General features: G+C 31.6%; 2 protein-coding genes across 4 annotated transcripts; one reads left to right on the top strand and one right to left on the bottom strand.

The window, feature by feature from the left end:
• The first annotated feature begins 116 nt into the window (after positions 1 to 116).
• On the top strand, positions 117 to 7185 carry LOC148614180 (ubiquinone biosynthesis O-methyltransferase, mitochondrial-like). The gene is made up of 5 exons (XM_088588096.1): positions 117 to 304; positions 2830 to 3103; positions 3987 to 4229; positions 5129 to 5288; positions 6917 to 7185. The coding sequence occupies exons 1-5, from the start codon at positions 189 to 191 to the stop codon at positions 7072 to 7074; spliced, it is 951 nt and encodes a 316-aa protein (XP_088444222.1). The 5' UTR covers positions 117 to 188; the 3' UTR covers positions 7075 to 7185.
• Positions 7186 to 8591: 1406 nt separating this feature from the next.
• On the bottom strand, positions 8592 to 14240 carry LOC148614179 (EEF1A lysine methyltransferase 1-like). 3 transcript variants are annotated; one of them, XM_088588099.1, is made up of 5 exons: positions 14145 to 14240; positions 11246 to 11418; positions 10798 to 10880; positions 9466 to 9743; positions 8592 to 9011 (listed from the first exon to the last, which is right to left on the bottom strand). In XM_088588099.1, the coding sequence occupies exons 1-5, from the start codon at positions 14236 to 14238 to the stop codon at positions 8875 to 8877; spliced, it is 765 nt and encodes a 254-aa protein (XP_088444225.1). In that variant the 5' UTR covers positions 14239 to 14240; the 3' UTR covers positions 8592 to 8874. The 3 variants fall into 3 exon arrangements, with proteins under 3 accessions (XP_088444225.1, XP_088444226.1, XP_088444224.1); XM_088588100.1 differs by lacking the exon at positions 14145 to 14240 and adding an exon at positions 13870 to 13992; XM_088588098.1 differs by lacking the exon at positions 14145 to 14240 and adding an exon at positions 12759 to 12861.
• Between the last annotated feature and the right edge of the window lie 12 nt (positions 14241 to 14252).

Here is a 14252-nt window from a genome sequence, read left to right as displayed (position 1 = left end):
AAATTAGATAAATTTATAATGTTTATATACATTTCACTTATCACAAAACTAATCAATACATAGATCAAACTAAAGTTTTTAAGTTACTTTTCGAAGAATTATTCCACATAATGAACACTTTATAATAGCGGTCGAAGAACAGGGAAACAGTTCAAAAGAAACCAGACACAACCAAAATTTTACTAATAATGTCTCTTCGGTCAAACTTTGTTGGATGCCAAAAATGCATAAAAATTATCAAACTTTACAATCTAATTTCAAGATTTAGCTTTAAACACCATAAAAGTCCTTTTGTATTGACAAAGTAAGTTTGATAAGGGCCTGTGTACCAAAATTATATTTAAAAATAAAAAGAGAAATGAAAAAAAAGCTACTGGTAGTACTCCCTTGTACTTGTCATGGAGTAGTTCTCGCCAAGCGATTTGTCATCCTTTCAAGTGAAACAAGTGTATGATAAATCGTAAAACTCGTTGCTGATATATTGCTCCAAAAATTTGAGCTATCAGACAACAATTTGCATTAAGGAATTACATTAACTGTGCTTCTGTCTCAAAGATGTTTAGGTCTACTCTGTGGCCAGTATACCAAGTACATGCATTATTAATTAGTTTACTAATTTGAGACAGGGGCAACCTAAGCTGTGAATATGAAGCTTTGAAAGTTGCTCTTTTTATTGGATATTTTTTTGTGACTAGAAAAAATCCAAACGAAGAAATAGCAACCTTCAGAGCTATATGTTTTCAGTTCGATTAACAAGTGAGAGAAGGATGAGGAGCATGATTAGTAGCAATGGTGTTTTTCTTCTGAAACTAGTGGATGAGGTTAGGATGGCACCAAGTCAGAAAATAGCTTGGCAGACCACCTCTAGCATTGCTGGAGTACTATTTTAGTCTGTGATCTGAATGACTTGTCTTTTAGCCACAAATGTTTCCAAATGACACAAGAAATCATTTATTTCACTTTTAAAGTATTTCCCCATAAAACCAAAATTGGGATGACCACTGGAAGATGTCAAAAGAACTAGTAACAAATATTTTGGAATGAAATATCTATCTCCCTTGTCTGTATATGTTTTTTTAAATCCTAAAATTACCAAAAATTTGCATGAAAAATAATTTTTAGAAAATGAAAAAAATATGTTATGATTTTAAGAAGTACATGTATGTGAAGTATAAAAGCTTTCAAAAACGACTTGCAGATATTTTATATGTGTATATGTGTGGGTCACAGATTTTGACTTGAGTAGAACCTGAATGAAAACTTATGTGAATATATGTACCTGCCCATTTCCAAATGATCTTCTGTATGGAATTTTACTCACTACCCAGTCCCCACAACAATGCATGAATGCACATTTTTCACCATACATAAGCTTTAACGATCAATTTCCTTGACTGAGAAGGGGTGTGGGATATACACAAATGCATGGAAATTACTGTATGCATTTTTATGTTTTAGCTTGTTTAGAAATAATAATCCTCTAATGCCAGTGTTTGACAAGACAAAGCTTAAATGAAAATGACTTTATGGTTTGAATAAACTGGTGTGAAGAGAAATGTACTTTTAATTACTTTCAGTTAAAACTGTCCGAAGGTATTTTGTATCTCAAATGTCATTTGATTTGCTTAAAACATTTAATTTTAGTTCAGAACTTGAGAAATAAGAACAGCTGGTCAGCCTATTAATTATCTTAAATCAAAAGTTCAGAGGTTTTATTGCTCTAGCTGTCTAGTCTTTAGGGCAATTAATTTTGTTACCATTGAAGTGAGATAATTTGTGAATAGAGATGGTCAGTTCATTGTTAAGTATGTAGACAAAAGTTTGTTTGGTCTGACTAAATTGTTGGTCAAATGCATATCGTATTGTAATCTTATTCGAAAATTGGCATTGAATTATTATGTAAAATGTGGATGTATGTTTTATACAATACAAGTGAAATAGAACTTTATTTAGTTTATTTCGGCAAGTTAACCTCTTTGAACCACTACTATGATAGTAAACATAAGCTATTTAAGAAATAAATCACGGAAACTCCATTTTATCATTGTTTTACCACGGGCTGACCATTTATGTCACATTATTTTACAGCGAGCAATAGAAAGGGGTAAAACATCGGCATAAATGGTCAGCCATGGTAAAACAATGATAAAATGAATTTTCCATGATGTGTATTTCGATTCTGATAGGATAAAAACCGTACTTTTTTACACTTTTGTGTCCTATTACGGCAACCTTAGACCCGTCGTACATGTATTTGTCCATATTTGGCTATACACTTTACGCTAGCTATGTCAATTGAAATGGTCACTTGTGAAACTTTCCTTAGTTTTTTTTATAATGAAGGAAAGGCGAATTAAGTAGATCGATGATAGATATGGCAATAGTTGTTTCCATTTATAAGGTCACAGTGTTCTCACATGGACAGTTACAATGTTTCATTCATTGGTGATTGTTATTGTTTGGTTTTATGCATGATGGTGCACTTGGCATGTGGGGCATGCTACCGAGTATGTGTGTAAGTGATTTTTACGAGATATAATGTAACTTTTCTGAAACATAGCGTTTAATATCTTCATTAAATATGAATTTGATTTTTATTCACGCTACTGAAATGAATGGGAACAGCTGTTACACATTTGAATGCTACGTGTGTTTGTTTACATGATTAAGGTGGGAAGTAATTTACACACAAGACGTGCCCAATACCGCACTCAATTAGTCGTGTGCTGCTCATATGGCAATCGAATATCAACCGCAGTTGTGGTCTCAAAGCCTGTTAAGGATGTTATATTAGAATTACACTGAGAATTTTTTTTCTTTTTTGTATAGATTACAGGCTTCTAGACAGCTCAGACATTTCAGTTCAACAGCAAACAAATCTGAGGTACACACAACAGTTGATCAACAAGAACATGATAAGTTTTTGAAGCTTGCCAACCAATGGTGGGATGAAAGGGGAGAATACTTTGCATTACATTCAATGAATAAATTAAGAATTCCATTGATTAGGGATGGAATAGATAATGCTGTGGAAGACAATATATTTCCTCTGAAAGATAAAGTTGTCTTGGATGTTGGGAGTGGTGGAGGAATTATAGCTGAGGTAGTTCTAGTAAAGCAGTACTATAGTTGAACTTACATGTACATATTTTATGTGTTTTTTGTTTCTTTTTTACCTTTGAAATGTGTCTTTCATGTATTTTTTACTATTATTTATCTGTATGGTAAACTAAGCAATGTCACAACTGTTATTTTTACATACTTGTTTACAAATGTAGTACATGTATTGTCTGAAATTTGGTGCTGTCACAAATCAATAACCTAGTTATCAATCATTTATTTGGAGCATCTGTGTCTTATGGATACATTTATGTTAGTTACAGTAATAACAAGTTGTCAATTTTCGATGCCAAAGTGCAATTAATCATAAGATAATAAGGTCATATTGAATCCGAAAATATTAGTTTGAACAATTTGAAAAATTTGACACTCACAAATTTGGTACCTTAGAGTATAATTTTATTGATTTAATTTTTGTTTTTAAATTCCTTGGGGAAAGTTTCTACGGTACAGTGTATATAATCATCTTTTTCAATCTTTTGAAAAATTGTTTGGGCCTCAGCACTTCTGCAGTTTCCTATTTAATTTTTGAAAAAGAATCAATCGAACATTTTTTACAATAAGAATGAGCAAAATTCAAGAAAAATTAATGCTGTTTTCTTACATTATGTAAACTTGATGTGTAACATTGCAAAAGATGTGAATATTTGAAGCTAAGATGGCATTAGTTGAGGAAATACGAAAATGTTACTAAAACTGATAAAAGGTTTATAGTAGAATTCATTTTTTATTTGGGGTATTCAAACATGTCAAAGGGAATATAAATGAGCATATATTCCCTGTGAAGATCTAAAATACCAGTAGCATATAGTGTAATATGTTATCTGTTATAACATTATGCTGAGTTTTGTAAAATTAATTTCCAGCCTTTAGCCAGGTTAGGAGCAACTGTGATAGGAGTTGATATGGTGGAGGAGAATATACAAGTAGCACAGACCCACCTTTCACAAGATCCCAGTATAATGGGCCATGTCAAGTACATACACGGAGCTGTTGAAGACCTTGTTGGTACTGAGGAAGGCAGGTTTGATGCCATTGTAGCCTCAGAAGTTGTTGAACATGTTTCTGATGTTAGCTCCTTTTTATCTTCCTGTTGTAAACTTATAAAGGTTTGTGTATTGTTGATATTATCTTGTACTGTTAAGCTAGAAATTAATGCTTGCATACAAGTAGATTTTATTTTTGTAATTATACACCCACTCAATGATTTTTAAATCAACTTGTCTGTCCATCATTTTGTCTGTCTGTTTGTTCGAATTCTGTTGTAATCATCTCAACTTCAATCCTTGGAACATGGCTCATACATTGTAAGACATTTTCAGTGCTGTCTGATTGATACCAACTTCCTGTTTCATGGGGCATTTCCATTGTCCATTATATGGAATGATAAAGAAAATCCTTGTCACAAAAAACATGGCTCCCAATAGATGGATTGATTTCAAATTTGTTGTGAGTGTGCGACTGTATATAGATGGAGTATATGTTGTAAGCTACAGTATTTTGAATGCTGTCCTATATCAACTTTCTGTACAAGTTGGGTATGCATAGCACTACAATACATGCAACTTTATGTTTTGTTATTGAGCTGATATGTTGGCTTTTAAGACATTAAGAAAAAAATTGAACAGGTCACTTTGGCATATTTGCAATATTTTTTTTATAAATTTATTGTTGACTAGTTTCTGTAGGTTATTGTTGTTATCATCCTAAGAAGCTGGTAAACAATAGAATATAGATATATGCAATGACCCTACATACCTTAGGTATCCACTTTTTAGAAGCAGCTCCTGTAGATAAACTTAATCACTGTTGGTTCATCCATTTATGTAGATTTCACATAGGTTTGTTAAATATTAATGGAATTTTATTTTTAAAGAGGAGTATCTCTATTTTTAAGCATTAAGAATAGGTTATACGTTCTAGTATGTTAATGCAAGTACTTTTTTATACAATGGGTACTGCTTAGTGGTTAAGTCAGGTTATCATTTTGATTGTTTTCTTTATTTAGCCTGGAGGATCCTTGTTCATAACAACCTTGAACAAAACCAATTTGTCATATGGTCTTGCAGTGTTTGGTGCAGAAAGGATACTGCAAGTGGTGCCCCCTGGTACACATGACTGGAACAAATTTATTCCACCAGAAGATCTCCAGACAGATTTAGAAAAAAGTGGGTTGATTTTAGTCTGTTGGGAAAAGGCAATCATTACTAATGATTAACATTATATAAATTTATGATCTGCTCTAGGTTTGAAGGGAGTTTCACTCATGCTTCAATATGTAGGATGGTACCATCTTTTTAAAGCCTTAAACTGAACTTTCGACAGCATGTTAAATTGTACGAACTTTTTATTGACTACATTTTATAAGAAGAGAATAATGTTATAGAGAGCATACAGTTCATAATCAGTGTATGGGAAAGTTCAGTCTACAGACCATATTCTTCTTCATGTTAATACAAAAAGCTATTTTATTAATGGTAAAAGTCACATAATATTCTAAGATTTATGATCAATATATGAATTTTTTGCCAGACAAGGTCTTTTACTAATGGACATCCATATTTAGTTATCATTTACTACAAAAGTACTTTCATTTGTGAGTACCAATTTTAGGGAACAAATGTTAGTTTGTAGATTCTTGACAACCCTTTTAACAAATAAATAGAACATTTCCTTTTTATCTGGAACCAAATTTCATGATTTATAAGATCCACAAAAACCACAAAAATTGATACCCCACAAAAAATAGTGCTTTTGTAGTTATTGTAATTAACTTGTAGTCATATAAGAAATTATAGGAGTTTCAAATATTTTTCATGTATATATTTACTTACACTAAAGTCAAATCGAAATAAGTCCTTAATGATAGTTTAATGGTACATGTAGCAAGAATCTTATCTGGTTGGTGTAAAATTTTTCAGTTTTGAAGCAAAAGGTAAATGACAAATTAATCTTGTTAATTTTGACTGTCAGATTTTAAATGATGCACGGAGTACTTAAACCAAGATTAAATATTTCATGGAATTTTTAAAATTTTTTTCAGAAAGACCACTAATATATGCCTATGAAAATTGTCCTTTAAATTGACAACTTTTGTACAAGTAATACTTGTTAAATCTAAAGCCAAATAGCATGGCGCGGCGCCATGCCCTTTATTCAGAATGCCATGCCCCTTTTCCAACATGCCAAATGCCTTTTCCGGTCGTGAAAATGTACCCCTGTTAGAATTTTAGCCCTCTCGAAATCACGAAACTTCGCCGCCATTTTTGTTGTTTACCTAATACGATTCTTAGGTCAAATTTGACACTAATTTTGTCAAAATTACCTAAAAACTCCCAAATCAAACCCCTAGTTCACGTTTCAATCTCATTTCTTTAATTAATTGAGTCATTAATCTGACAAAAGGTGTTAATTGCTGTCTAAACAGGTAAGGGTACTTTTATGACAGATAATTAGTCTCTGAGGAGCAATCAGCTGATCAGGATTTGACAATTAGAAAATGAATCCTGATTGGATCTACCACTATTTTATGAACATCCAATCATTTTCTTAAGATTAAATTCTACTCCACAATTAATTTGACAATACTATCATTTTGATAGGTCTTCAATTTGAAGAACCACATGTGTAAACAAATTTTAAAATTATCATTATCATAGTATACTGTATACTATAATGTATCATTTAAAAACCTACAGATGTTTCATCATGTATATGGAATATTTATTTGGTTGAATTTATATCTTGGCATAGTCTTTGATATTTAATTTGATTTTGAATAATTCTCTTCTTCCAGATGGCATGGTCATACGTTTAATCCATGGTATGTGTTATAACCCTCTCACAAACAGATGGAGTTGGATCAGTAACACTGACATTAACTATGCTGTACATGCAATTAAACCTGTCAACTCTTTAAGAACATCAGACACACAGGAGAGGACAGAATCTTGATGCTAGTCATTTGTTATTATCAATAAAGGCATTTTTGTACTGCTTGAATTTTAACATCTCTGCTAATGGGTTACACATTATAAGGAATTACTCTATTAAAATCTTTCGTTTATGTTTGTAAACACTTTTTTACTTACAATCCACCATTGTCATCTTTAGAAAGAAACATATAGTCAAGAAGAAATACTTATAAGGGAAGATAATACAATTCCAGTAAATAATTTATTGCTTGCTTGATTGATTGTGATTAAGTAGCTGTCTTTGTAAGAATCATGCAAAATCTGAAAAATGTTGATACACCCCTAAAAAGGCTACATATTTTTATTTTTGTAAGCAAGTTGTTTTATTGTTCTATACTTAAAAATTAGTAATTATTCATTCAAATCTGCCTGCTCTTCGGAGATAATCAACATTAAAAATCCAATAGATTCTATTGTATTTGAGTTGAATTTACATAGTTATCTCCCTTTTATTTTGAAACCTACAGTGCATTCTATATAATTTTTATTTCTTAAGAACGCGGGTTATATAAAAACCGAATGTTAATTTCTGTTTACTATGGCAATTCAAACAAAATATCAAAAATAAAAATATGTAGGCTTTTTACCCATGAATAACATTTTGTATGATTCTTAGCTGGAGTGCTACTTAAATGTTTATTAGCATGTATGTTATGTATTAAGGATGAGAATGTTTGTTTAATCACACTTAGCTGGATTTAATTGTGTGTTTCACAGAAGCAACTTTGGACACATTATTCTGACTACCATCTATCTTGCATACACCACATATTGGGTGAAGAAGAAAGTACCAATTTTAAAGTAGTTTATATGACTGAACATGGTTAAAACAAATAACCTGGCATTTTTTTAAGGAAAGTATGCTTCAACAAGATCAGCAAGATCAAGTGGTTAAAAAGTTGTGTTAAGGTCTTATACTGTAGTTAAAATAGATAGTTTATCCATTGCACAGTAGAAAAATCCTTGAAATTGCTTATTTCATAATAAAATAAAAAATGGGAATTCAAATTACATTTATAGTAAACATGTATGATAATGAGTTCAGTGCTGAAAGTGATATTTTGTTTTGTAGCATGGATAATTATAACTATTTCAATTTTAAAGTGGATGACTGCCTTGTTGCCATCTTTTAATACAATCTTTAAACATAATGGAAACACATCAATCTGACTCAACTTGATTTCACTCACTTGCAATGTGACAAGTACCACTGATAGAGCAGGACATGCTTATCCTTTATGCACAACTAATGTCAGTCACGCTTTTTGAGGGAGTATGTATACGTAGATTGCCTTTGTTTCCTGTTTTCATGTTCAGGCCGTTTTGGGATTTTGATGAATCTAAATTATCCCATTATTGACACTTTGATATTTTTGCAAATACTCTGAACAACAATGTGAACAACCCACTCAAACCTTTATATCATTTCTGAAATGCTGAACATTCTTGTTATGTAGATTCTGTACATTGGATTAAGCATTAAGTACAAGTCAAAAATCACCACATGAGGTATTATTTTATTTGTTAAAATCTTAGAAATGTTACAATGTAGAATAAATGACTTATGAGTTATTGTCAAATATTCTTAATTGGTGGTAGTGGAGTTGTCCTTCAGTGGTACAAGTCGATTTTTAAGCTAGTTTCTCCATTCCAAAATCAATTAGCTACAATTTGAAAGCTGAATCTAGCATTAAATCTATAATAAAAAGAGTGGTGAAACCACACTATTTTTGATGCCCTGTCGTTGGTTCATGTGTACAAGAAGTAATAAATGTATTGATCAACTTTTACTTAACAGTATACTATCATAGTTCGTGTAACATGTGAACTCATTCTGTAAATTATTTGTATGTTGAGGCTTGAATTCACATGGCTTTGCACCTAACAACTTCTCCGCTAACTCTGTCATCACTGCTCCTGAAAGATTGAATGAATCAACAAAATAAAAACCTGTAATTACATACTTCGTAAAAAGAGAAAAGTTTTAGAAAGCAATCCATGACTTACATTAAATGAAGATCACAACAATATACTTTCTGGATTTCTTATGTTAAACTTTCATAAGTCAATATTATAATTATCATGCATAAATCTTAAAGTACAATTTAAAACAAAGTAAACAAATTAAATAAAAACTTGACCATAAAAAAAAACAAAAACAAAAAACCTGGCATAAGTTATACAACTGTGATACTTTGTATCTTGTATTTCATTGAAAATATTACTCCTAGAAGAAAGATACAGTATACATGTGTTAATTTTGTTGGTGCAAATAAAAAACAAAGTGAAAAGACTCCCTGGCTTTTTTTCATTCTGCCTGATTCTTATACACAGATTTTATATCAAACGCACGCAGAAAGAGAGTGCTTACCTGTACATAAGATAACTTTATCCTTGGTTAAATATTTTATAGAAACAGCTGTTTTGCACAAACATTCATCAGATAAGAAAGGAGGATCTGCTATCACAATATCAAAACTATTCTTCAAGTTTTCGGGAAATTTTAATGGCTCCTTATAGTCATAAAATATAAAGTCTTCTCCATAAATCTCAAATCTTGTATCAAATTCCATACATTTAACTGTAACAGTGTCTGGTTTGATTGCTCTTAATTTCTTGTAAGCTGTAGGTGAACTAAGACAAGCTATACTGAAAAAAAAAATTTTTCACAAAATTATACTGTCAGACCACCACAAAGAAGGGCTTACAAAATTTACATAGGCCATATAATATGTCTGTTTCCTGCTACCCTTCCTACCCTAGTTTTTTTGGGCCTACCTTAAACATTTTATGACAATTTTGTATCAAGCACTATTAAAAGGCTAGATTAACTGAATGTAAAAAATGTTTTGTAAAGAATAAAATAATTTCATTACCTACCTACTTTATTTTTTTCTTGCTGGTAGCAGGAAACAGGACCATTATTTTTTTGGCCTTACATGCACATATTGTCATAAAACATTTGATCAACTGAAAAGCCTTTTAATATTAGATGAGTGCCACTCATACATAAATTCAGTAAAAGCCAAACAGTTTGCAAAATATGTTGCAAAATTGTCCATGCACTCGTAATTCCACCTAAGAACTCGCATGGCAGTTTTCTAAAGTTGTCAGGAACATGTACATGTATTTCTGAATATGGAAAAAAAAAATCATTGAGATAATGCCAAAACCTCAAGAAGATATCTCAAAGTTTTATCTAGGCTGTGAAAGGTGTAACTTAATACATGCATTGCTTAAATTTGTCCTGTGTAATACAAAAGATATAATTCTTTACAAAAAATCGCATTGTATCCATGTAGTCATAATTTAATTAGCTGTCAAATATGTGATTTGGTATTAGATTTGTAATGGCCCCACTGCCACAACAAAATTAAAAAGAAATGTCTCAATTTTAGTCTAAGTATATTCTGGACTGTATGTCATAAATCCCTATGACTTTGATTGAATGTTAAGTTAAAAATATCCCCACTCTGTTATATTTTGTAAAGTATTGTGTGGTTCCAAATTTTATTGATATCACTAATTTCTGTATTACTAGTTTCTCTGTGAATGGGTAACAAGAAATGTATGAACATAAGACAATATAATTGTAAATGCATATATTAAATAGGACACTTAAGAAAATACCACAGACAATACCTGCACATTATTTCAGTTTACTAAGTATGTTTTAGGTTTATAACACACACAATGCTATTACCTCCCCTTATCTCCGACTACTCTAAGTGCCTCTTCAGCTAACCTTGTTGAAGTTTCATCATTGTACCAAAACTGGCTCAATTGCTGCAATAAAAATTATCTGTAAATTAATATGTTAAGACAGGAGATTTAGTTAGGGCAAGATGTGATGTTCCGTCGTCAAGTTCATAACTGATTTTATTCTGTTAATTGGCGACCTCACACTTTATTCAACATAATGTTGTAATTGAAAATTGCTTAATTTTTTTTTTAGTATCAAGGCAGCAGCCTAAGATAGAAATTATCATGCAGTAAGAATAATAGAAAAATGATCAAGTTGCGAATAATAAATAACATACAAATACTTTATTGTAAACAAATTATGAGAAGCAAATGTGTCGGTATAGATAGAAAACAAAAAAAACAAAAAACAAAAAAAACATGCGGCAATATCAATATCTAAATGTCACCCAATCTTCTTTCAGATCAACATCTTTGACATTCCCTTGTTGAGCATCAAATAGTTGCTTTTGCTGTTCTTGTTGTTCTGTATAAAATTCCTGCAAAGCAGCTAAAGTATGGGCAGACAACTGTGGCATATCTTCATCTTCAGCCATGATTAAATCAAACTTGTAAAGGTATACTAAATTCAAAAAAAAAAAAAAAAAACATTTCAAGGTATATTATACTGTCAAGATTTTATTTGTTTACTTTCTTATTTATCTCTGCTGATCCATATAATATCATATAGACACCTCACCTTCAGATTAAGAATGTAAAGTCACAATTTTAACTTGAAGCTTTAAAAAGCCTGAATTGCTCTCCTGGTTCCAAAAGAAACATTCTATTTTTGTAAAAGTGACCATATTTTTTCTTGAATTAAAACTCCTAACACTCACACCTAAGGAACAATCATAACAATTTTCATTGAATTCTTTCCAGCAATTTCTGAGGAGATAATTTTTTTTAAAGTAATAACATTAAACTTAGCAAAAAGGTGTCAAAAAAGGGCAATAACTCTAACATGGCTATCAGTACATAGATTTACATGAAAATTTCACTACTGATAGATCTCATTATGATGAATATTTTATCCCAATGTCAGAAGAGGTTAAACCTAACAGTTTTAGAGATATATATGTGATATACTTCTGTGTGACCCGAATGTTCCAGTTTTAGTAACAGCAGCCAAATTTTTAGACAGATCACAAATGCCCACTTCAGTTCTATGCAGAACACCTATTGAACATTCATACCAAGTTTGGTTTTAATAGGACTGATGTTGTCAGAGGAGAAAGTTTTTGAAAGAAATAACATTACAAATAGAGAAAAAAAAAGGGCATGGACAAACAGATTTACATGATATTTTGACCACATAGATCTCATCATGCAAAACACCAATGTCCTTTGTCAGAATTGGGAAACCCTTATGTTCTAATTTTTTTTTCGACATATAAAAACTCTACATCAGTTCTATGCAGAATACCATAAAGAATATTCACACGAAGTTTGGTTCTAATTGGTTGAGCAGTTTCAAAGGAGAAGAGTTTTAAAAATTGTTAACAATGACAATGAGAACGACTAATGCCAAGTGATGGCAATAGCTCACATGGCCTTTAGCTAAAATTCATTTTTCTTTTCATTTACATTACTCCAGAGTAAACTACTTTTGAAAAACATAATATAGTACAGCAAATAGTTCATGTTACTTAGGAACCAGTTGGTTACCCCAAAAAATTCAATTGACCTAAGATATGCTTCAGTCCTGATATTTTTTTGGGGCAAGCAAGTAGCCCATATTATGCTGTATGATCCTCAGCATCATAAACTATTAGATGAACATGAAAATGAAGTACACACCTGATTTTAATGCCTTTTTTACTGATCTTAATGATTAATCAAGGGAACTAAGATTCCAGCAGAAATTAAAAGAATATATTACAAGGATAAAGACTAAAGACCAGGAAAAACAGACACACATACCAAAAACATGGAAAAACAAAATAACATGTACAAGTAAACAGAAGTAAATGACCAATTGGACCAGAGGATCTGGCAGGGTAAGTGTCCTTTGCTTTTCTGGGAACATCTGCTGAGTTGTTCATTTAAAAAGAAAGACTAAAAACAAATCGGTTCTCATGGTACAAATGGATACACTAAAACGATTCATGAATTAATGATGATGACCATAAAACTTTGTTATGTCGACTTCAAACTTGTAGCAACATAACTGTGTTCCAGAAACCTAATTGTAAGGAGTATAGTATGGTACCTAAAGTCTGGGTAGTTATGGCAAGCTCTGGCATAACATACAAATTGAGATGTAAAAGGGATTTTGCCACAGATGAAAGGAAAGTTGACAATATGGAATGAGGAGTCATCACGTTTGCTGTATAGTTTGGTCAAGAATTTTCCTTTTCCACTGATATCTAAATATATTAAGTCAAGATATGGCCATAACCATTTAATTATTGATTCCATAGGGTGCCTTATATTTTCACACTAACATTTTTTCATTTTAACTTGGATCATATTGTTCATTTGGATATAAGGGTTAAGGGACCACTCAATTGACCTGAATCTACCTGGGAAACTCCAAATGAAATATCAGAGACAAAGTGTGATTCATTTCTCTGCTAATCTTCAAACCCTGTACAAGTATTGGACTTTATAAAGCTGACTTCACAGAATCTGTAGTGTCATTTATCTCAAGTTCTTTGGAGTCGATGCGGTGTAAAAAATAACGTAAACTAGGATTGTTTAAAGACAATATGTCATCTAGATATATACAAATGTATAGCAGAAACTGAGATAAAAGGATCTAGCTAAACAAAGTTCCTTCTGATGGATCAGATCAGCTATTAAGTCAGCCTCATGACATAAGCGTGAAGGAATAGGTAAGCACATTTTTTTTTCATGAGAATGCTGACCTTCTGTTGAAAAACACATCCACCATGCTAAAGATTACCTAAAGATTTTCTGAGATGTTAACATGATTCTGCAGACTTAACAGTTCTTTTGAAAACGTGTGAAGTACTCTAATGGGTAACTTACATGTACCATTTTTAACGAAAGGAATTTGAAACATATATACTTTGTCTGGTCTTTTGTCATAATAGACTTTACTCCTTGTGAAAGTAATCCTAAGCAATAGACTCTTTTGTGTTCGTCCACCATTCCACAGTTAGCAAGAAAGCATCTATTGTGAAGGTTTAAGTTCACAATTTAAAAATCGATAGATATATGTACGAATAAATGTATGTCTCCTCATATAAAGTATATGGTGGATGATCCATGGCATGATTATTGCTTATAAATCTAAAACATCATAAAAGAGTTAAACTAAAGGAAATACACGTGTATGCATACCGGCGTGAGTCTCGAGTCTTTCGAATGGCAAAGTGAAACTGAAAGTAACGTGATCCCGGATATTATTCGAAGTTTTCAGTTGTTTTCCCCACATTGAATGAGAACTTC

The sequence above is a fragment of the Perna viridis genome, chromosome 6 (assembly GCF_037379345.1).
Source record: "Perna viridis isolate PV_CMFRI_1.1 ecotype Kerala chromosome 6, ASM3737934v1, whole genome shotgun sequence".
Lineage (NCBI taxonomy): Eukaryota > Metazoa > Mollusca > Bivalvia > Mytilida > Mytilidae > Perna > Perna viridis.
Note: the sequence above shows the minus strand (reverse complement) of the source record. Positions and strands in the feature narration are given on the sequence as shown.